The following is a 24,257-nucleotide window of genomic DNA, read 5'->3' on the forward strand; positions in this document are numbered from 1 at the left end:
ATTTTTGTGATGTTGGGGCTGTGTGATGTTAAAAAAAAAATAAATGGAAACAATTATTCATAGCTATAAAGAGGTGCTGGGTGATGTGATGGTAGAATGAATATGTCATAACAAGAAAAATAAAAGGGAATTTTGGTTTAAAAAGGGACAACTATATTCCTCATCAATTCAATGATGAAAAAATTTCTAAACTTCGGGTGTCATAAGGTCCAGGTATCCCCACATCACGCAGGCAAACACGCAGTCACACACAGAAAGCGATGACTTCGCCACTGGAGGCCGCGTCTTTGGCAGGCCCTTTAGGCAAATGTCGGACGTGAGGGACGCCACCTGGACGCCACACGAGCCAGCAGGAAGCCGATCTGCTGTGATCCGGTGTCCCGTCTCGTCAGCGGCACTTAGATGATAACGGGCACGACGCCTGCGCGCAGACAGCCGTAAAAGACTCATATGAAACCGATGGCGTCGCTTTTGTGGTAGACCAGAGCGACCCAATCGCCAGGCTTGAAGCTCGAGCTGCCCATCAGCTCGTCCGTCCCGTTTCCTACCACCCCATCACCGCCATGTTTGCTCAACTTGTTCAGCAGAGCGTAGGCGATCTTGTAAGAGCGGCTCTGCAATTTGCCAATAAGAATCTTCTCCCAAAAAATGAACACGAGAAAGACACTGGGGATATACAAAAAAATGTGGAAAATAAAAAGGGTGAAAGAGAAGAAGATTTTCTGCGGTCGGTGTGTGTCTCTATGAGATAGAGAAGAAGAAGAAGAAACTATCGGAAGCTTAATACATTGTTTGGTTGCCTTGGCTATTTTTCTTCTTCTTCTTGTGTTTAGGCTGTTTGTATCCATTTCTTTTTCTCCCACACATTCACAGACAGCCGCCGCCGCCTTATAATCTCTTCTACTAAAAATGCCTTTGATTTTTCTGCTGGGCTGGTGATTATTTGTCTGTTTGTACGATCACAAGAAGAGACATTTTTCTTTCTTTCTTTCTGTCAAATTAAATGTTTCTATTGGATCAGGCACGCAGAAGAAAATATACGAAAAACGACCTCCGAGTAGATCAGCCACGATGGCCAATTATTTTTGGTCGATAATTCTTATTTTTCAAATTAATTTTTTCAAATTTTTATTTGGTTATCTATTCGTTTGATATTATAGGCGCAGACTAACATTTTTGGTTCCGCCGGCTATAGGCTTGACGTTCTAAAGGGGCCTTGTCGAATCCATCATTGACGCTCGTTAAATGTTGATTTCCTGTTTACCTTTTTTTTATTTCCCCCCCCACAAGCGAAAAACAAAATTTTTGTAACTCTGTAAAAGTATATCCGAGATATCTAAACACATTTTTCGGGCCCGGATGTTTTCCGTCGTCTCCAGGCAACGCAGTTTTGGCGAATTCTTTCCGCCGGAATTTTATTTAATTTAATTCTTTTTGGCCCTAATAAAAATTTCGTTCACAAGTTTCTTCTTGCCCCCGTCTTTTTATTAATAAAAGCGAACTCGTTTAACCCACTCGCAAGGATTTCCAATCTAGTCTTTTACCGGGATTTTGGCGATATTGCGCATACCAGCCAGTCACTATGTTGAATTCAAACAAACGAGAGGGGCTATTACAATGCCGAGACAAATAGAAGCCTCGGTACAACAAGCCTAATGGATTATTACTGGCGACGCCAGCATGAGCGCCGAAACGGAATTCATCCTCGGCCCTAGCGGCTTGGTCTTTGTTTGCAGCTCACGTGACGGGCTCATGACCGTCACCAATTTAAACACCACACTTAAACTTAAACATCTTAAACCACAGTAACACACACATCTGCAGAGCATTTGGCTGTAACCAGTATTGAAGGAATGATGCTTGCAATTGTCCGGTGAGTTTTATTTCTCGCCAGATTACACATGAAAACTGATGGCGGGGGGCAATACTTTTCAAATGTTGACAAATTATGTTTACAGAAATCTATTAATCCCCCTGTGGGAGTCACTCATTCGTGATGGAGCAATTTAGTGTACGTCAAAGATACGACATTTCAGAGAATTCAAAATGTCAAACTCTGAAATTACAATTTCAGGCAGATTGTGTACCGTGGGCACGGTATTTTTGCGGCGTTTAGCTACCTCAGAGAGCAGCGCAGTTTTCTTAAGGATTGCAGAAGTTGCGGAAAATTTTGTTTTTGTAATGGAGGAATTGGAGACTGCGTTATTTTGCCAAGGCCGATTTTCGTTCATAATTTCCCCTCTGAATACCTTCATTTTCGTTTCTCTTAATGACTTGGTTTTCGATGTTCCGCAGCATTCTTTTTATTACGATAACGAAATTCATGCGTCTCCCAATTACTGTTATATTTTGTAATACACACATTTTAATTACAATTTTTGTTATTCTATTATTTTGTTTCAACCTAATACGATCTATTTTACAAAGACAGATATGAAACTGAAAACTCGTTAATAATACTTAAAGGATAATATGTAGGTTTTCAGAAAGAATAGTTTTTTTAGGGATTAATATATAGGATTTACTATACTTTGCCGTTGTTATCCTGTCTTTTTTGTCTGTAAGCTGTACCAGTCTATCCATGCGATGTTTTAAAATTCGCGCAACCTAAACGGAAACTTTATACAACTCCTACATCTAGCGGTAAAGAATGAGACCCCACCGAAGATTTTATTATAGCCGTTCTAGTGTCGCAATAGTTTTTCCCGTTCTAGTTTCGTCGCTTAAATATGGACGTTCTAGTGTCGGGCGGGCGTTCTAGTGACGCATTCGAAATCCATCAAGCGATAAAGAATCATTCACCGCTGCAGATTCTTTTACAGCCGTTCTAGTGTCGTTATAGTTTTTCCCGTCCTAGTTGCATCGCTTAAATATGGACGTTCTAGTGTCGGGCAGGCGTTCTAGTGACGCATTCCAAATCCATCTAGCGGTAAAGAATCATTCCCTGCAGCAGATTATTTTATAGCCGTTCTAGTGTCGCAATAATTATAAATGATTTCCCGTCCTAGAGTCGTTGTTAAAATATGAAAGTTCTAATGTCGCAAAATCCGTTCTACTGTCGCAGAGAAATTTAGAGGTTTTCCGTCCTATTGTCGTTACTTAAATGTGGACGTTCTAGTGTCGCTGCGGAATTTAGAGGTTTTTCCGTTCTAATGTCGTGGCTAAAATATGGACGTTCTAGTGGTGGAAGGGCGTTCTAGTGTCGCGTTCTAGTGACGCATTCGATTAGTCCTTGTGGTTATTAGTCCCAATGTCTACATGCCGTTGACCCGCGGACCCGGCGGTTCGACCCATCACCCGCCCCGTTAAAAAAATGCCTCGATGGGTTGAGTCGGGTTGGGTTTTTTTTCCTTTAGCCCGAACTTTGGCCCGGGCTTTCATGGCCCGGGCCACAGCCCTAGCTATAGGGCTCTTTCGGATCTGTTTTCTTTAGCCGTTTTATCTGGCAACGCAGCATGGCTGGTAGACTTTTTTAGCGCGAGAACGGGGAGAAGAGGGAGAATGGGACGAATGAAGGAGAAGAGGAAACGTGGGTCCCCTTTTTTTCGTACACCCTCCTCCCTCCCACTCGTCCCATTCTCCCTCTTCTCCCCGTTCTCGCGCTAAAAAAGTCTAGAGCGATGCTGCGTCGCCAGATAAAACGGCTAAAGAAAACAGATCCGAAAGAGCCCTATAGTCTTGCTAAATGACGGTACACTCAATCGCCATCTAAATTACAATTTTTGTTGACAATAACATATTTACGGTACCTTAAATTATCCTTTCTACTCGCAATTAATACGAACAATCTAGTTTCAAAGGCCGACACATAGCGGCGTTTTTTTTTAAAGAAATGAGGACTTTGTATTTAATTAACCTTCGACAATGGTAAAAATTTCTTATTTTATCCCAATTCGTGGGATTAAAACACCGTACAGATCCTGCGGTCCTCCCCTCCCCCCGTACTTACAAAGTGGTACAGATAAAAACTACTGATGAGGTATTATTCGGCTCTTTTATTTAAAGTGAAAACGACTCCACTAGCTCAGTTCATAAGGCAATTCGCTTGCTATCAAATGATGCTTTACAGATTTTGTTACAAAGCGACGAACATTGTTCACAAGTTTCACAAAAACTGATTCGGGGATATCTGTGTTTCCAAAATGTAGAGCTACAATCGGAAATTTGGCATCACAAGTAATAGAGAAATTCACAATCGCGAATGGATTTACATTTTCAAATAAGGCATTTTCACTAGAAATTAACGATGTTATAGTTTTTTCCTGATCGAGCAAAGAATTTTTATCATTTCCTTTATGAATCTCACTTAATAACTCATCTCGTTTGTTAAAAATGTCAAATGGTAAAGTCATTGAGTAATTAGTTCTCCATTTAACAATCGAATCATTTCCAACCAGAACTTCGAGATCACAATCATCCAATTTTCGTTGTTTGCTTTCAATCTGAGTGGTTTCCTCTACTCGAATACCATAAGAAAAAATGAACAAACTAATAATGAACTGGCCAACAGACTGGCACAGTTTTTTTACATTTTCAAGACTAGCCACACCATCAAGTGATACGAATTTGAGAAGCACTGAAGACTGGGTAGGGTTTCTTTTGGCCTTTGAGGCATGTTTGGTTTTGAGAGGAACTTTAAATAGTGCGGGTAAGGCGGACTGCTTGTCACTTTTTTTAACGTCAACTATTCTCAAACACGTACGCTCAGCCAATTCACATAGCGACTGAAACAACTCGAAATGTCGGAAATTAAAACTAACGTTGAAATTAAGTTCGAATGGATCTTGAACGGAGAGTAGACTTATTTTTAAAGGAGGTCTTGAATCGCCTTGTTTGGTGTTACACAGCAAGGTTGATCGACATTCAGGCGAATGAGGCGCATCGACGAATTCAGTTTTGAGTAAACATTTTCCTATGCGTGGACACACTACCACTTCGTTAGCATTTAACTTTTGGTAAAATCGAAAAAATCCAATCAATAAATAAATTATGGACATCTCGGAGGTCGCTTGAGTTGGTGATTTTCCTGTATCCAATGGGACCTGGAAGCTTATATTCCAGCCGTTACAATATATCTTTTTTTCCTGTGGCACTTCACTTTGTAAGGACTCTATAGATGGAACTAGAGGGGGATCAGTTTGTTGTAAATAGAACACAGCCATAAGAGTCAAGGCATAACTAGATAACGTCGATTCAGGAGAACTAATTAAACGATGACTTTTAGCCCAAAATTTAAGCGCGTAGAGGTAAGGTCTGATGCGAACATCTAAACTTTGTAAGGAATACAACAGTTTAGAGTTCTGGACGGCAATGATGTTGTTACAAGTGAGATCACATTTAACCCCTATCGCACTGTAGACAAATTTGGAAACAGGGATACGAGCATTAGAAACAACAAACAGGTCTGTTATGTCCGGATGACTGCGTATGATATTAGAAGCTCGACGAAGAGTTTTCAACATATACTCCCTTTTTTTCTCTGTTAATTTTTCATCCGATAAAGAAGCATCTGCTACAGCAAGTCCTTCATCATCTGTAAAAAAAAAAAAAATGAAAAATAACAGATTCTTTTAGTTGTTTTACGAAATATATGACGTATAATTAAATTTTTTTGCAGTTCTTCTATATCATACATTTAGGAATCTCCAAGAAAATGTCAAGATCAGAATCATTGCGAAAGGCTAATCCAGTAACGGATGATCCAAAAAGATGAAGGCAACAGCCAGGAAACTCGAGCGACAGCCATTCCTCTAAAGATGATATGATCTGAGACTTCGTGCTTTTTTCTTCTTCTGTAGTTTCTACTATCTTAACCAATAAATGAATTTGCTCATCTACAGGTATCACAGCATTTGATTTTAAAGTTTCTTCAAATTTTCTTTTGAAAACCTCAATTTCGTCAAATAATCCAGCTGAACCTAGAAATTAAAAAAAGGGAATCTTACTAACGTGATTGAACAAAGCGATCATAATCAAAATAATTTTGGTATCGTAAAATCGGATACCCGTTCCCATATAAGAATGATTTTCAACCGACTTATCACATTAATAAACTGCAAACATATTATAATCCTATTTGAAGATGACAATTAAAACTAATTTACAAAATATGTTAACATCAATCAAAATTAGATTAAGCAGCAACTAATATAAACTCAGATGTTTAAAAAAAATTACAACTTAAATTTAAAAACCTTTGGATGATGAGTTTGTTAGATTATGTTCAACTTGATTTCTTGGTTGCACTCCCAACAAACTTCCTTCCACATGATGAGAGCATTTCAGTGCCATATCTGCTTGCTTTCTTTAAAGGTTAAAAACAAAATCTAAGTTAAACATTGATACAAAAAGATTGTTGATGATTGTGAAAAATTTAACCAACTTTGTTCTGAACTGCAACAATCCTGTGTTTTCCGTTTCATTCCTTAAAATGGCTATTACTTGTCCAAATTGTTTGAAATGTTTTACTAGTTTGTCTTTCCTTAGGGAAGTTGGAATTCCTAGTTTTAAATGGATAGAAAATATTTCAAAATACTGAACACAGAATAAAGATTTCTCAGGTATCTTTGAATTACCAGTTATATAGATTCCTTCACTGCTAATTTGTTGAGAAATTCTCTTCTTCATTTTTATTTGATTAACTAGCAAAATATGCTTTTTTCCTTTCAAATGTTGCTCCATACTGATGCGGTCTATTTGTATATTGCAAACAGAGCACAACTCTTTTGGCACATGTTTTTCTTCATTCTTCATGGAAAAGAAAAAATCATATTAAAGTCTTAATACAAAAATTAAGTTAATAGAAAAATCATACATTGTACATAAAATGAGACTCTTTGAAGTTGGAAATATTAAAACAAAAATAAATAAAAGAGGGCCATACCTTGACTTGATTCATTCTACTTCAGTATAAAGTTTGGAATTGTCTAGCCAAAACGTTACTGGAAGTAGGAGATGAACGGTAGTTAGTGAAATGAAGGAGATTATAGCATTTGTTTTGAAACCTTGGAGCAAGTTACAAAACGTGCTGGCTTGTTCAAATCGGACTTTTTCTTAGCAGGTGCATGCGGCAATTACGGCATTGACGATCACCATCACCTTATTGTTATTTCATTTCAAGCAGACAACAGTTTTGCTCATTGAAATTTCAGCTCAACCGCTAGATGTCCTAGATGTCGTGGATGTGTGAAGTGGGTGGTATTTGGTATCGTCTTAGGTTTACTACATTGACAGTAAAGGCAAGGAGTTTCTTCACCGGTCGAATATCTCAGTAAGAATTGGCACTTGGTTTTTCATTGATATTCACATATATTTCTATTCTTTATCAAGTTTTGGGTAGTTTGATCGGTTGTACTGGACTAGTTATATACACGGTATGCCTACTCTTATACGAGACATTTCTGATCTCTTTAGTCCTTACTCCCTTAGGTTATAATGACAGGAACCACTCATTTTATAAAATTTCGGGAGTAGACCTTGATAACAGTCTTTTTGTTTGAATCTGTGTTTTATGAGGAAATCTTTAAAAACCAGAAGGTGTCATTGGTCTATTACACTACAATATCCTTTTGTATGTTAGTGGTCTCGAAGTTTAGTTTCAGTTATTTTCATTTCAATGAGCCTATTGCACTTCAAATTTTCAAGTTAATTTATCTATTACCTTCATTAGCAGGGAACTGAAATTTTGTGATTCTAGATTATGCCCGATCATTGTAGAAATGTTTTGGTTTTTTTATGTGGGCCACATATTATTAGGGTTTCTAAAAATTGTTTTCATTTTAATGATTGAGTATGTAGTGTGACTAGATCATTTTAAAATATGGTAATTATTATGCATTTAGTTGTAAGATTATTTATGACCTGCACCACGAAATCAATATCTGTGGCTTCGGTGGCCATTACGTACGACTGTGCGCAAGCGCTCTACAAACGTATATATTTATATATACACATATAATTTTTTTTAAATAAACACTACTGTAACAGCCTAATACTTTGTATAGTATTGTATCTTTATTAATACTTCGATCTCTATTGCAGTTGAGAACAGAAAGAGAATGCCGGCCGTCAGAGGAGATGGTATGCGGGGCCTGGCCGTCTTCATTTCGGACATTCGAAACTGTGTGTATTTTCTTCATTTTTGTTCTGATTTCATTTTGTTTTTGTTTTATTTGTTTATTTTTCATTTTTTTTTTTTACATTTTACCATCTGTCTGCAGGTAAAAGCAAAGAAGCGGAAATAAAGCGAATTAATAAGGAGCTGGCCAACATACGATCCAAATTCAAAGGCGACAAAACCTTGGATGGCTACCAAAAAAAGAAATATGTGTGCAAATTGCTATTCATCTTCCTCTTGGGACACGATATAGATTTTGGTCACATGGAAGCCGTCAATCTTCTATCATCCAACAAGTACACCGAGAAGCAAATTGTACAAACCATTTGAACTTTTTCGATTTTAGTGCAGTTTTCATTTATTAATATTTATTTCACACCTATCGTCAGGGCTACCTTTTCATCTCAGTGCTGGTCAACACTAACAGTGATCTGATTCGATTGATTATTCAAAGTATCAAGAATGATTTGGCGTCACGCAATCCCATTCACGTTAACTTGGCACTTCAGTGCATTGCCAACATAGGAAGCAAAGAAATGGCCGAGACCTTTGGCACAGAAATCCCGAAATTACTTGTGTCGGGGTAAGTGACTTGAATTACCTTTGCAGAAAAAAAAATAAGACATTTTCATATTTTAAATTTGTTCATATAACATCATAAACAGAGACACTATGGACGTTGTAAAGCAGTCGGCTGCTCTCTGTCTTCTGAGACTGCTTCGAACCTGCCCGGAAGTCATACCAAGCGGAGAATGGACATCACGAATTATCCACTTACTAAATGACCAGGTGTGAATGACCTGGTAGCATGATGGCATTAGGTTCCTAAGTTCAAAGCCTTTCTTGGTCGAAGTAGAAGAGGAACCTTCGGTCGAAGATCGACAGTTGTTCGAACAAGATATTCCTCTCCATTGTCCACATCATGATTTGAATTGGTCTTTACCAAAATAATATCAAAAGCATTTCTTCTTTTTTTTCAGCACTTAGGAGTTGTAACGGCTGCTGCCTCTTTGATTGAAGCCCTGGTGAAACGGAACACTGACGAGTACAAGGGATGTGTTAGCCTAGCAGTCTCTCGTCTCAGCCGGGTAAATTCGAAATATAAATTCCAATATACTTTACTAATGTTATTGTTTATCAATCTAAACACTACTACTAAAATCAATCAAAAGAAAAATAAATAATTTGTTTTTCTTAATTGCATTCAGATCGTGACAGCCAGCTACACAGATTTACAGGACTACACTTATTATTTTGTACCCGCTCCCTGGCTGTCTGTTAAACTTCTGAGACTACTGCAAAACTACCCTCCACCGGGTAAATTTCTGAATTTAATCAGAAGCAATTTAATGTTGTCTTAAATATGAATTATTTATTTCATTTCAGAGGATGCCGGTGTCCGCGGAAGATTAACTGAATGTTTAGAAACCATCTTAAACAAGGCACAAGAACCGCCGAAATCAAAGAAAGTGCAGCATTCTAACGCTAAAAATGCTGTTCTCTTTGAGGCAATCAGTTTGATCATTCACGCCGATAGGTGGGTTTTCTAAAAAAAAATTCTTCGCTAGTAGAAAATATTTTTTCCTATTCTAAATCGGCATTTGCTATTACCACATCAGTTAGTGTGTTATTTGAGGCGGAGGAAATATTGTGTGAAGTCCCTTACACCTTTGTTGTCTTTTAATTTCAGTGATGCAACATTGCTCGTTCGGGGATGTAACCAGCTCGGCCAATTCTTGTCCCACCGGGAAACAAATCTGCGGTATCTAGCACTAGAGTCGCTATGCCTCTTGGCGACTTCAGAATTTTCCCATGACTCGGTGAAGAAGCATCAGGAGACTGTCATCAATGCACTTAAGGTATTCACTCCTCTCGAAAACAGTGATTACTTTATTAGAATTCTCTCTTTGCTACAGACGGAACGAGATGTATCGGTGCGTCAACGAGCAGTTGATCTCTTGTATGCCATGTGTGACAAGAGCAATGCCGAAGAGATCGTTCAGGAAATGCTAAACTATCTTGAAACTGCTGATTACTCGATTCGAGAAGAAATGGTGGGTTCTATTGAGCTATTTTGTTCATTTCTTAAATTTAACCCATACCATTTCATTGGTATTTGCTGTGCAGGTGTTGAAAGTAGCTATTTTGGCTGAGAAATATGCTACAGACTACACGTGGTACGTCGACGTTATTCTCAACTTAATTCGTATTGCTGGGGATTATGTTTCCGACGAAGTCTGGTTCCGCGTTATCCAGATTGTAATAAACAGGGACGACGTTCAAGGTTACGCAGCTAAAACAGTGTTCGAAGTATGCATTTTTTTTCCCCCTCTCTTAATATTATTATTGATATTTTATTAATTTTTCTTTGGGAAATATTACAGGCTCTCCAGGCACCGGCATGTCACGAAAATATGGTGAAAGTAGGTTCCTATGTTTTAGGGGAGTTTGGCAATCTAATTGCAGGAGATCAGCGTTCTTCCCCAGCTGTCCAATTCCAACTTCTACATTCCAAAGTAAGACATTTTTATTTTCAAATCCGTTTATCCAGTTTACAAATTACATAAAATATTTTGTGCTTTTAGTACCACCTTTGTTCCGCCAACACCCGTGCTCTTTTGCTGACTACCTATGTTAAGTTTGTCAACCTGTTTCCGGAGATCAAACATCTTATACAAGATGTGTTCAAAGCTGACAATAATCTACGCAGTGCTGATGCCGAGCTCCAGCAACGAGCATCTGAATATCTCCAACTTAGCATCGTCGCGTCAACCGATGTCTTGGTGGGTTTGTTTGGTTCGTTTACCGAAATCAGCCATTTCCATGTAATAGACATTATTCGTATTTGTTCACAGGCAACAGTTCTAGAAGAGATGCCTCCTTTCCCAGAACGGGAATCTTCCATCTTGGCTATTTTAAAGAAGAAGAAGCCAGGCCGCGTTGCCGAGCCCGGAACAGCAGGAAACGACTCGGCTACTCCCAAAGAGCGGAAGAGTCCCGCGTTGAACTCGGTGGGCAATCACTCCACACACAATACCAGTAACCAGAGCACCGATCTTCTTGGTTTGACATCGCCTTCTGGGTCTTCGGCCTCGCCAAATCCTGCTCCATTAGTCGACATGCTTGCCGATGTATTCAGCTCAGCTTCTCCGCCAAGTGTCAATAACGGATTTGGCTCTTCGTTTCAACCCATCGACAATTTGAAAAAGTAACGCTTCTCGACTTAGACACATTTTTCTTTCTAATTTTGGCGATGTTTGGCTACAACTTCTTATAAAGTCTAAACTTTATAATAAGGTAAATTGCCAGAATTGTTTCTTGTTTGAGCCGCGTGGTATAACTTGTAACTGTTAACGTCAGTCTGTACTCCGCTACACGCAAATAATGGGTCTAATGATTCTGCGGTTAGGTTTGCCTGCAAGAATAACGGGGTGCTCTTTGAAAACGACCTGCTTCAAATCGGAGTCAAGTCGGAATTCCGTCAGAATCTCGGGCGCATTGCGCTATATTTTGGAAACAAAACATCATTTGCTCTACAGGTATAGTTGGTATTCCGTTCGCGAATCTGGAAAATGTCAATAAATCTTGTCGGGCCATTTATTTAGGGCTTTTCGTCTTCTGTGGGAACCCCGGGAGATCTAGCAACGAAACTGATTCTTCAAGTTAAACCCGTCGATGTGAACGTCGATGCCGGTGCACAAATTCAACAGCTGGTCAATGTCGAGTGTGTCGACGAATTCTTAGGTGAAGCCTTTATTTTCTTTTTCAGCCACTGCAATTACTTTCGCTTTTTTACGAGCCTAGTCAGTGAGTAATGTGGACTGTTTTTTGTTTTGTTTTTCTTTTTAGAATATCCGACGCTAACTATTCTCTTCCTCTACAACGGAGTGCAACAGCGATTGAGTCTCAAGTTGCCGTTGACAATTAACAAGTTCTTTGAACCCACCGAAATGAACTCGGAAGCATTTTTCACCCGTTGGAAGAATCTCAGCGGGTGAGTTGCTTGATAGCTCGATGTTTTGACTCACTATTGATCGTTTTGTGTGCTAATTATGCTCGTTTTTGTTGTTGTTCAGTTCCAATCAAGAAGCTCAGAAAATATTCCAAGCTACTCAACCAATCGACGCGTCTCACATTCGCACGAAATTGATCGGTACAGGCATGAAATTGTTAGACGGCATTGATCCAAACCCAGAAAACTACGTTAGTGCTGGCATCATCCACACTCGCACCCAGCAGATCGGTTGCTTACTAAGGCTTGAGCCCAACCGTCAAGCCCAGGTAAAGAAAGAAAACGAGAATAAATAATTAAATGCTACACGTTTTCTTTATGCGTGGCGTCACTAATTCCTGTGTGTGTTACAGATGTATCGTCTGACTATTCGTTCGAGCAAGGATTCGGTGGCAAAGCTGATATGCGATCTTCTCTGCGATCAATTTTGAACCAACAGGCACGCGTGAAACGAACTTATATAGAAACAGCAGAGATAACAGTTGACATGCAACCCACTGAAGGAAAAAATTATCGTAAAGAAATTAGTCGAATGACGAAAAAGATTTTCATACAAGACAACAACAACAACTAAAAATCCCGGCATCAACCGACATCGCCGAGTCCACGCGTCAAAAGATGTTTGCAATAGGCAAATAGTTTTGATCGGGCCCAACATATACGTGTTTGTTCGTCTTCATTACCGAACGATTTGATTCGGTAATTTTCTCCTTTAAAAAAAAATCTATGTTTGTGAAATTCCCCAAGTTTAAATATTTCTTAGTGGTCTTGTGCACTTTATTTCCCCCGCTTTACTATATTATTTCCTTGTACTTTAATTCCGGTGACTGAGGTTGATTGGAGTACCACCACTTTTTACCTCGGCATCTAAGGAAGTTAGCGGCGTGAAGAAAAGCCATTATTCTTTGTGGAACTCTGCTGTTCGTCGTACTTTATCATTATTCATATTATTTTTTTTTTCTTTCTTGTTGTTACTTATTTAGCTGTTAATTCTCCAAAAAAAAACCGCCCTCTTCTCCATATCCCGGACTCTTTCTCCTGAAAAAAAAAAATACACCGTGCACGTGTTCTCTGTTGATGTGGAAAAATTTTTCTGTTTTTATGTTCGTGTTTAATTAAGAGGATTTCCCCACGCAATCGACCAGCTGAGCCGGTAATCTAGACTACCGTTATCGAAACAGAGTTGACAAAAAGTTGCAGACTCCGATGTCTGATGTCTCCCGGCGCCTCCGGTCAATATTTCCTAAATAATCGAGTGCGAATTCGAAACTTAAGTAATTCATACTTTTTAATGCATTTCCTAATAAAATAAGCTTTATTAAGTTTATCTAAAGTAATTTTCCTTATACAATGCTATTACATGAATGTTTTAAGAATATTTATTCTGTGGCGTTATTAATGCGTTTTTGAGTTGACCTTTAAAAGAGAAAAAAATGTGAGAAAAACAATTTATATAGTCGTACAAAATAAGTTTGTTCCTTGGGCAATTTTAGGGGTAGGTAAGAGGGGGGGGGGATCGGGGAAGTACGTTTTTTGAAAAACAAGCGTAACGAGAAATAAGGTTTCGAGTCTTTTTTACAACCCAGACATATGACTGTCCCGACGTCTGCTGGTAAATCGCTTATAGTCAAAGTCATATCGAAATAAGTAACCTATATAGACTATAGAGGACTGACGGGTGAGGAGGTATCTATTTTTTTTTTCTTTGACTGGATAAACAGATTTGATTATTTTCCTAGCATTTTTTTTTTTTTCGAAAATGAAATCAGAGTGACTGAAACGGTTTCGATTTAGTTGATATACACTTGCTGCCGCACCATGTTTCACGGCTGATAAAAAAATGTAATTCAACTGTTTTATTTTTGCGAATAAAAACACTCGGCGGTCAAGAGAACATTTTGTCTGTAAATTGCTTTTCTGTCTAGTTGATATATATTTCACCGCGTTCAATGCCGATCAAGATGGTGAATATATATAATATCTATGCAACATTTCTTCACATGTCATTTATCACAAGACATTAGAGAACGATACAGGTCGCAGCCGGCCAGGATTGACCATGTCGTTTTCAACTACTGACATACTTTAAAAACCCTGAAAATCGACAATTACAATAATGGATCAGGAAATGAGAAAGTGACGGCCACTACCCACAAGCTCAGCAGGACAAACGCAATCTTTCGACGTCTTTCGAGTATATAAATGAGAAAATCTGACTAAGCTAATAGTTATTTTCGGTTATTTTTAGACTCAAAAATCTCATTAAATTGACTGACAAGTAGTCCGACTTACTACGCTCCGAATATCAAACTCAAATAACTCAACCTTGTGTGTTGAAATTGTAGTTCATAGCCCAGAGTGATGACGAGCTCATGCTCACTAAATAACCCTCCTCGTCAAAGACGGTAGTTGGGGTGTAGCAATGTAGGGAGCCCTGGTAGACATACGAAAAGTGGGATCAAACAGGTTTCTCTAATAAAGAAAAATGGCCTACAGCGCATTGGATGTTGAAGGATAGGTTGGCCTTTGATTGATTGTTGCGGGGCCCCTCCAGAAAAATTACAATTCAAATTGTGATTTTCGGTTGGATTTCAGTTTCGTTTCAGTTTTCAGTTTTTCGACTGTCTAGAATGGACAAAATACATTGTATTCCAATCAGAATCAGTTAAGATAAAGTGCATCACTTTTGGTATACGGTAACCTGTTGTATGCATACTACATATCACATATGTTATCAGTTTACGGACAGAGCTATAGCCAGATTGCGGCTTAAGGAAGTTTCTTTTCCGTATGTAGGCTACACAGATAAACAAAAACAAAAACTTACGACTTTTAATTTTTATTGGCGGATAGTTCTTCTTATTATCTGGGTTTGCTTGCACCAATCCGGCGAAATCGAGTTGACAGCATCAACGAGAGATGGGTATAGAATTCGGATGAAGGTTTGACCATGAAGTACTTCATGGTTTGACAATGGCATGTCCTTAAAATTACCATACATGAATGACAGCGCTCTGGGTGCACCGATACATTCAATAATATTGAAAAGACATTCTTTTCCCCCTCCCATAAAAAGAAATCCACTAAAATGTAAATATGTTGAAGGGGGGAAAAACAAGTGCGCCGAAATGTATCTCAAAAGTTGACATGTAGAATAATAACCCGCGAATTTTAAAAAATATATTTTTTTCATAGTTAATACAATTTTTTTGTACTAGAAATTTCGAGAACGTGATTTTCTTAATTCGGTAGCAGATAAAACAGTTTGAAAAGAGAAAAAAAAATAATCCGTTGAAAATAGAAATGTTCAAATATAAAAATAGTAATTGGATTTGTATAAAAAATAAGGTTGAGCAAGCATACCATTAGACTAGCACCCCAACTGTGTAAAAGGTCTGTCCAATTGCCTTATCTAAGTTATATCCCTACTGACGGCGCTTTGGGCTTTCAGCGACTTGGCGTTGTGTATGGCCACAGTGCCGGCTGCCGGCAGCCGGCAGTTGTCTCTGAGCCGCCGACGAGTGAACAGGTGGATAGAAATTATTCCCCTCGCGCTATTTATCCATCCCCCCCCCCTACCGCTCTTACACAGATCTTTACTCCAGCACCGATTTACTTTGCATCGCCATTCAATCAGTAATTTGGTTGTTTTCGCCATTAATCCCGAGTGGTGCAAGGTTATTACTTCGAAGGTCTCCCCCCAATAACGTTATTTGGAAACCCATCATCAAATATCGCTGGTCTTGTTGCAAAGGTCGGTGTCAGTTGAACAGGAAATATCTGCCAATTTTTCTTCCTTTTTCTGCGAGTGGGAGAATATAATATCGAGACACCAGACCACAAAACTATAACGCGGACTCTTTTTTCGTGTGTTTTTTTTTTGGCTGCAAGGTCCCGGAAGGAAATGCACTGATACAAGTCAACTAACTCTTTCGTGCTTCTCCTCTACATGTGTCTGTGAATTTGTGCTCGCGCTAGACTTTCGTGAAGGCTGATTTTCCCTTTTTTTTTATTTGGGATTCTCAATTGTTGGAACAATCATCAGCTGCTAAAACGCAATGGAAGCATTCGATAGCTTGGAACAGCCGCTCTGCGACTACAATGAGAGCATGGATGCTCTGCCGGAACTGTGGGAAACGGATTCGTTCGAGTCGGTAAGTGAACTGGATGTTTCTAGCCCTCCTCGTATGTCGTCTAAACAAACAGTTAATTACCTGTGAACTTCCGCTGATTCAAAACAAACTCGCCTGCGTCTATACACAAGGAAATGTACCATCGGCATTCTTTTAAAAAAGGGTAGAAAAACGTAAGATATGGAAATGAAGTAAGTCATGAATTTGAAATAAGAGCAAAAAAAAATATGTGTTTCGTGGGTGGGATGATGTAGACACGTGCGAGTGAGGCTCGTCAATTTGAAAAGAAAAGGGGCGGAAATCTTTTTCCCAAGAAAAACACGGTCGACCAAAAAAAAAAAAGTCACCTGTGATCACTAAGGGAGGGGAGTTTTGTGTGTACTCTGTGGCTTTTCCTCTGACATGACCAAAGAAAAAATATTTCTTCTCGTTGACCTTCAGGTAAAATATTTATTATTGGTGGGTGTACCACGGGGCATGATCTTGACCGTAGGGTATTTAAAATAAAATAAAATAAAATACAAGTTCTGGCTATTGATCTCTCTTCCTCATGGTCTTGAAAAAACAAAAATTTGTGAAAACTTTCTCTTGGAATCATCATCATCTAACAAGACGCGCGCGGCCCTATATTTTTGCCTGTGTTGATTACCTGTTGATATGAGGGAAAATGAAAGTTCTCTGGGTGCCGTGACTTTGATATGCCAGTGCTTCTGGCGCTCAAGGCCAGCGGGGGCTATAGCTGATAAAAAAGAAGCTGGACACACAAGCATTGTTGAATACGAAATTGTTCGGCAGAGGACGGACGGACGGTAGTATGGCATTTTCTGGTGGAACCGGTTCTTCTTCTTTAACTGTCATTGAGCGCAGAGTTCACTGGCCAGGACCGCCAGGCCAGCGTGCTTTGATATCATCGGTACCGACTGCATTCTGCGCAGTGCTGAATATTTTGCGCCAAGCCAAAAGGAGTCGCTTTAGACTCTCAGACCATGCAAATCAAGTGAAGGATACCAAAATAAATAGTCAACAGGTTGCCTTTTAAAAAAATACACGTTCACCACCAACAACCAGATGTTTTTATATTTAAAAGCGCGGGGAGCTTAAACATGCAGACTGCGAGGAAAGTGATTTGGTTGAGAAAATGATGCAAGGCGACGAGAGAACCAAGCCTCTGTGAGTACAAAGTATAGTAGAACTCTGCGGGCTTGGCTCGCACACGATAAGGAACGAAAAAAAAAAATCCCCCCGCCCAAAAGGAAATCATCGACTGAACGGATGGGGTCCGGTTTTTTTTTTTTTAACATGCGCCTTTATTTTCGACAGCTGAAATATTATGGAACTAGATAAGACGACCGCTCTGTTTACACGACGAGTTGTTGCTGCAGAGATACAAAATGTTTCAACACTATGTATATTTTCGATCCATTTCATAAGCCCCTATAACGTACTTTTTTTTTTTAAATTTAAAGAGAAGATTTAGTGTTTGTTTATGCTAATTCGAGCGCTCGCACAAATTCCTCTTTTCCTCGTGTTGTCGTTACTTTTACGAATTGGCACTGTGCAGCATTTGACGACAGAGTGGGAAAAAAAGGAGTTTCGTGGATATGGTATAGGAGAGTTCATTAGCCGATGGTCAAGGACAAGCAGTGAAACTTTTTCTTCTTCTTCTTCTTCTTCTTCCTCTTCTGTTCTTCTTCTTCTTCGTTTTCCTTTTGATCGTTACTCGCCTTTTCTCGTTTTCTTTCATTTTTGTTCTTTGGCCAACTGAGCGTGCAAGCGCAACGCTTGCGCTGTCTTCAACCTTAACAGATGGTAATCTTCTGTTAGTCTACTTGTGAACTGACAAAATAGGGGACGTTGGAATCCAAAGCCAAAAAAAAACGGGAGAAAAGAAAGAAAATAATAAAACTCTTTGCAGTTGCTTTCCCTGGTGTAGCTAGTAGGCAGCCGAGTATATATACTGTGTGTAGTAGCCGTAAGAATACATTTTACGCACTCGTCTTCTTCTTTTTTGGATGTTTATGTACCCCCCAAAAACTTGAGCGTCATTTCGGTCAACTGAACACCGCGAGTCTCCCATCACTTGTGTTTCTGTTGAAAAAATAAATCAAATAACACAAAAAAAAATAGGGGACACGACCAGACAGTAAATAAAAAGAAGAGTCCATGTGAAGTTCTCTTTCGCACTTCACACGAAATTTTTGTTTACCAACGTGATTCATGAAACTCTTTCAGATCTTATACAGCTCTGGTTACTCAACAGATTTTTTTGGGGTTTTTCCATTTGACGTAGTCATCACACAGACTCAAAATACTCTTGAAAGTAAGAGTTAAAATTATTCAAAAACAAAACAAACGAAAAAATAAATAAAAATTTTTTTATGACTAAGAAAAAAAATTGTCTACAATGTCATGGCGTCTAGTCTTACTGACATTTTTTTATTTCTTATCTTTTCCATTAGTCTATGGTGGTAGAACTGCAAGAGAGCGACAACTATCAGCATCCAGATTGGCCGACGGGACTGAGCTTCAGTCTCATGCCAGTCGACGACGACAGCAACGACGATCTCTCGGCGGCCGACACGGGATTGGTGGTCCTTCACGATCGCCTCATCACGGACGCTTCCGTCTCTGCGGCCAATCAAGTCTTGGCTAATCCCGCTCATCGCTACTCGGCTCGCGTCCAGCCCAACACGAATGCCTCGTCGCTTTACTGCGACACATCCCTGATCAATTGCAAGGAGAGTGGCAGCACTTACAACATCACCATCGGCAGCCGGGGCGAAGTTGAAATATCCGAAGATCCAGAGTCCAGCACAGGTAAAAAAAACAATTGGGGACGAGCCTGACGAGCAACAGGTTTCGTTAGTCAAATCAACACGATGATTAATTCATTAGCTTTAATTGATTCAGAAATGGGAAACCAGTTTTGTGATCCACTTTCACTGAGCATCAAGGCGGAGCCAGCTTCGCCGGGCACTACGCCGGCCTCGCCTGACACGTTCATTGATGCTCACACCAACTCGAAAAGCTCGCGGTCGGAATCACGGAAGCGCTCAATTTCAATTTCCAACAATTTGTGTAATCGCGAACGACATACAGCCAAGGTAAAAAGAAAAAAAGTGAATTGTTCGGTGGATTTTATTTTATTTTTTTTTGTGTGTCTCGTCTTGTTTGGGTTTGGAATTTAAATTTCATTAAATAAATAACTGGTGTGCATTTCAGGGAAAACCAGTTTCGGGAAACAGCCGTCTAGTGCTGACGCGGGTAACAAACGCTTCATCGTGCTCCAGCAAATCAGGTAAATTTCTAGCGACATTTTATTGCCATTTATTTTAACTGGGCCACTTTAGATTGCCACATATATATACGGTATATACAATAACATAATAATATACATATGGTGGCGCACTTGTGTGCCACACTTGGACGAGGCGGATCGATCTGCCTCGCACATTTCGGCCGGTGACGCACTCCCTCCTTTCGTAGCGACATGAAAAGCAGACGATAGTAATCTGTCTATGAAACGCACGTACAGTAAACCATATGTTTTGGAAGTCTATCGGCATATGCCATACAGGAAAAAAAAAATTAGTAAAAAATATAGGAAAGAAAAAATGAAATTTTTAAAAATGAGTTTGTCAGCGTATTTGTATGCACTGCCGTTTGCGTTATTGAATGAATCACCATTTCATCAGCTTGTTGTATTTGATATTGTTTACGAAAAATGTAGCCAGCTTCTCGTTGCCGCCTACGCCGCCGTCGTCGACGTCGAGCGACAGCGAAGGGAGTCTCTCGCCCGAGAGAGACGCTGCGTCGCCTAAACTGGAAGAAACATCAGGGGGCGAAATTGGGACACGAAGGTTGAACCAGGCCGGAAGAGTACTCTTAACCACCAAACCATTACCTGACTCGTTTGGTAGCGGAAGTAGCCGCCATCCTATTAACAGCCCTCTCATCAGCTACCAACCTGTAATGAGCCAACACAAAAAAACAAAAAAAATATTTATTGGAGGAAAGAACTCGAAACATTTTCTAATTAATGATCATTTCAATATTAACAGAAAGGTTCAACGGGAGTACTCCAGCTGACTGAGGAGGAGAAAAGAACTTTACTGTCTGAAGGTTATCCAGTGCCGACACGGTTGCCGCTCACGAAAGCCGAAGAGAAATCCCTGAAAAAAATCCGTCGTAAAATTAAAAACAAAATTTCAGCTCAAGAATCGCGCCGGAAAAAGAAAGAATATATGGACACGCTTGAAGTAAATTGAAATTTTTATTTGTCTGGCTGTAGTTATTGTGATTTGTGATGGGCATACTGTAACTCTTACTTTTTTTTTCGATCATCATCGCAGAGACGGGCCCAAGTGCTGGCCGATGAAAACAGCGACTACCGCCAACGGCTTCTCAAGCTGGAGACGGACAATGCCGCTCTACAGCTTCAGCTGACACGCCTCAAGCACCTTTGTAATAAACGATCCAACAACATGGATCTAAATTCTCATCAGATTGACGAAATGGTATATTTTATTTGACATGATGGACAGCAGTTCAAATGGAATTTTGACATGTTTTTGACATTCTGTTATTTTTCATTTACCTTTCAGTCGGCGCATATTAAAGAAGTCAGCGACTGTTTCTCAACCAGGGGCTAAACATGTCATTGGCTCGTCAGCTGAAATGAACCTGTCAATCCATTCCGTCCTTTTAGGTAATTGATTTTTTGAATTCTCGTCTATAATGCTAATGGAACGGATAGCCGAGATCTTGAATCTAAATGACTTTTATTTTCCTTTGATTGAGCAGTAGGAATACCGATACTCCGTTGCACATTTTGTAATAGCTAGTCTTTCCAATCAATTCCGATTTTTAGATGTCGAACATGTAATTTGGCGATATACGCTCCCTCATACTATATATTGCGGAATTTCCAGCTATTACGGACCTCGGCGGAAAACTACAAAATTTCCTATTCTAACTCAAATTTAAAAATAGAGAAGCGAAGGAAAAACGATTTTTCAGTTTTTCTAACTGGATTTACAATTTTTTTTTTAAATTGGCGCGCGTGCAATTCGGTGTATTATTCACACCTCAATGATGCCTATCGATCTGTTCTCATGTTTCTTTGATAGTAATTTTTTTACACCTTAAACGATTGTTTCAATCATTTTTCATTTTTTTAATTATTATTATTATTTTTTTTAAATTCATGGTGATTGGTTTGAAATAGTGTATTCATGTATTGTTCCAAATATCTGACTGGCTATGTACGCCCATGTTTTTAACTACTTGATGTTGACTTGATTTTTGCATGGGGTTCTTAAACTTTCATCGGTTTGTAATGGGATCATGTAGCTCTCATCGCATTTCACCACTTTTTGTTTCAACTGCAGTTTCCTTTTGTGTGTGTGTATCGTTTGTTTTGGGAAAACATTTTTTTATTACACGATTGATGCTTTTTTACGTATAGTTTTATCATTTCCTTTTATTATTTTGAATTTATGCGCACGTTATTTCTTATAATAATCACGACTACCTACTGCTGGACGCGCTAAACTCTCGGACAACTCCACCATAATAATAAAGATTATAGTTAGTACAGTAGTAAAATAGTTGACAGAAACTTGAATGAAAGTTGGTTGGATGGAACGTATTTAATTGATAACAACTTGTTTGAGCCTCTGGCGAAAGCCTTTGATTCACAATCTTGAATAACGAGGCCTCACTCAATCGCCGTGTTTCTTCACCGAAAGACGATGCTTCAGACTGATATGGCGCGGCGCAGCTGTTAGTTGTGGAGTCGGCAGCTTCTTGTTTTCGCTTCATATGAAATTGTGAATGTCATTCGAAACAGCCAACGTTTTTCGTTTTCCATTTCCCAAGGAATTTTTAAGCGCCAAGTTTTAAATCTGATAAAAAAAAGGGAAGAAAGGGAAAGGGTTCTAATAAGACATCACAGAAAATTCCGGCTTCTTTTATATAGCGCTAGTATATCGCTGTCAGGAAACCAGCATTATTGTCTTAAACTAAAAACTGTAGACAATGCATGGTTGGAGGAACGTGTGACTTACCTGAAGCCAACAACCGCAATGTTGAGACTTGAGATGTAGTTACGAACCTTCTTTCAAGTATTCATATGTGCAAATTTACGGTTATAAATTTCAGCTAATGAGAGTTCTATTTTATGGTTCTATGACGCATAAGCATGCGACACAGATAGCGTGAAAAACAATAGAATATTATGATGAGAGCCAAACGGAATCTTGATTATTTATTCCAAGTATTTATTTTGAAAATTCGACAGCATTCTCAGACAAGATATTCAACGTCATAATAAAAGTTGAAGAATAACGCCGAAAAGTCCCTTATTATATCTAAATAACGTTCGGGAATGATGTTGGTAAAATTATTTAACCACCAAATTCTGACAACCCCTAAAAAAAAACCATCTGTTGAAAAATCTAAAAAAGCACCGATTTACTTTGAGGTCTTCACGTTTCCGGGAACTATCAACATTCTCAAAAGCTTTTCAAAGTTGCTCTAGTCGTAAATTTTAAAACACAAGTCCTGTAAACAACAGGTGCGTTTCACGTTCCGTGTACTCGGGGGCTCCATACAGTGCATACCACTGGTGGTCCATTCATAGGATACAGGTTTAATATAACATATTTTTTTAAATCATTGTTAATTCGGGAAAATTAAATTAAATACGTTCACCATATATACTATCGTTCTGCTTGTTTTTTTACTCTGATATTTTAATACAAGACGTGATGGATCAGGTAAGATGAACTCGCTTGGCGCGCGTGCCGCAAAACTGGAAAAAAGAATTTGCTACTGTAGGCATCGCAGGCTACTATTAAAATAATTACGCTGAGAATTCAGGGTCACCAATTCCCTACAACAGGAATGTGCTGATGTTGGTAGAAAAAAAGAATGAATTACATTATGCAATCGGCCAAATCAATCAAAACTCACACGGATCTGTCCGAATAATAAAAACGTCAAATTACCTCCAGGTTTATTACTTATGAGTTATGACTTATTGAGGGATTTTTCTGATCCTGATTTCCATAAGCGCTGCATAAATTATATTGATTTAATTCAGAATAAAGATCATCGGAACAGTTTTTTTCGTATGTTACACTGTTAAATAGGCTATTCCTAAACAGACTGCAAAAGACGCTGCAAGATACAGTTTGAATATCAATATCAATTGGGACAATTGGTAATTTAAAAAAAAGTTGGGAAACGTTATGAGTTAATGATATGGTAAGATAGAGACCCAGACACAGGCAGGCAGGTACGCAGGCATGCTACAAAAATTCCCCGCATCACAAGCTCTCGCCGAGGGGAATAAGTTAGCCTTGTATATTATAAACTCCCAGGTGCTACGATGGTGCAACTTTGAAGGGTTTTCATTTATAGCCTACATACCACCACCATCTAACGAGAAGACTAACAACTACTGAAAAATCATAATATTCCGATTAGCGCTCCCACTCGAATCAATTCGCGTTAAAAATCGCAATTTGAACTATTTATTTTTTGTCAGACAGTGAAGAAAAGAAGAATTCTACTCCGTTAAGTTACGCTACTCAATACAGCCACCTGCATCAGATGCGTTAACATTGCTATGAGATTCTGAGAGGAACGATTGATTTTATGGTATTGGCCTTTAAGTGTCTGCATGGATATGCCCCTCCATATTTGTCATCCCTGATTCAGCGTTACAACCCACCACGAACTAGGGCTGTGGCCCGGGACGTTTTTAGCGGTTTTTTTTATGGGTTTTTTAGACGGGTTTTTCTTCTTCCGCGGGTCGGAGCGGGTTGGGCCAACTGAGTGAACGGGTTTGGCCCGGGCCAACCCATGGGTCAAAAAATTTTTACCGGTCGGGTAACGGCCCGGGTAAAAAATCGGGTCAAACACACTTTTTTTTTTACAGACTTAAAAAAATTCCCTTATTTTCTTAATTATCTTCTTCTTCCAACAGTGA

At 39.1% G+C, this 24,257-nt stretch overlaps 3 protein-coding genes across 6 annotated transcripts; 2 read left to right on the forward strand and 1 right to left on the reverse strand.

The window, feature by feature from the left end:
- Positions 1-3,964: 3,964 nt before the first annotated feature.
- LOC124352263 (speckle targeted PIP5K1A-regulated poly(A) polymerase-like) lies at positions 3,965-7,131 on the reverse strand. 2 transcript variants are annotated; one of them, XM_046801996.1, is made up of 7 exons: positions 7,005-7,130; positions 6,884-6,941; positions 6,576-6,747; positions 6,383-6,500; positions 6,195-6,304; positions 5,634-5,918; positions 3,965-5,533 (listed from the first exon to the last, which is right to left on the reverse strand). In XM_046801996.1, the coding sequence occupies exons 2-7, from the start codon at positions 6,896-6,898 to the stop codon at positions 4,020-4,022; spliced, it is 2,214 nt and encodes a 737-aa protein (XP_046657952.1). In that variant the 5' UTR covers positions 6,899-6,941; positions 7,005-7,130; the 3' UTR covers positions 3,965-4,019. The 2 variants fall into 2 exon arrangements, with proteins under 2 accessions (XP_046657952.1, XP_046657950.1); XM_046801994.1 differs by having other exon boundaries at positions 6,884-7,131.
- A 37-nt stretch (positions 7,132-7,168) lies between these two features.
- LOC124352237 (AP-2 complex subunit alpha-like) lies at positions 7,169-13,206 on the forward strand. Of its 2 annotated transcripts, none has more exons than XM_046801992.1 (19): positions 7,169-7,270; positions 8,041-8,121; positions 8,220-8,431; positions 8,506-8,699; positions 8,782-8,905; positions 9,097-9,204; positions 9,325-9,433; positions 9,503-9,653; positions 9,807-9,975; positions 10,033-10,170; positions 10,244-10,426; positions 10,501-10,632; positions 10,702-10,899; positions 10,972-11,324; positions 11,526-11,655; positions 11,722-11,860; positions 11,966-12,110; positions 12,193-12,397; positions 12,482-13,206. In XM_046801992.1, exons 2-19 carry the CDS (start codon positions 8,058-8,060, stop codon positions 12,557-12,559), a joined length of 2,832 nt encoding a protein of 943 aa, XP_046657948.1. In that variant the 5' UTR covers positions 7,169-7,270; positions 8,041-8,057; the 3' UTR covers positions 12,560-13,206. The 2 variants fall into 2 exon arrangements, with proteins under 2 accessions (XP_046657948.1, XP_046657949.1); XM_046801993.1 differs by having other exon boundaries at positions 7,244-7,373.
- Positions 13,207-15,613: 2,407 nt separating this feature from the next.
- On the forward strand, positions 15,614-21,725 carry LOC124352289 (cyclic AMP response element-binding protein A-like). Of its 2 annotated transcripts, none has more exons than XM_046801997.1 (9): positions 15,614-16,282; positions 18,721-19,078; positions 19,157-19,365; positions 19,484-19,559; positions 19,992-20,230; positions 20,323-20,520; positions 20,614-20,778; positions 20,866-20,969; positions 21,065-21,725. In XM_046801997.1, exons 1-8 carry the CDS (start codon positions 16,187-16,189, stop codon positions 20,911-20,913), a joined length of 1,389 nt encoding a protein of 462 aa, XP_046657953.1. In that variant the 5' UTR covers positions 15,614-16,186; the 3' UTR covers positions 20,914-20,969; positions 21,065-21,725. The 2 variants fall into 2 exon arrangements, with proteins under 2 accessions (XP_046657953.1, XP_046657954.1); XM_046801998.1 differs by having other exon boundaries at positions 15,615-16,282; positions 19,172-19,365.
- The last annotated feature ends 2,532 nt before the right edge of the window (positions 21,726-24,257 follow it).

The sequence above is a fragment of the Daphnia pulicaria genome, chromosome 1 (genome assembly GCF_021234035.1).
Source record: "Daphnia pulicaria isolate SC F1-1A chromosome 1, SC_F0-13Bv2, whole genome shotgun sequence".
Classification (NCBI taxonomy): Eukaryota; Metazoa; Arthropoda; class Branchiopoda; order Diplostraca; family Daphniidae; genus Daphnia; species Daphnia pulicaria.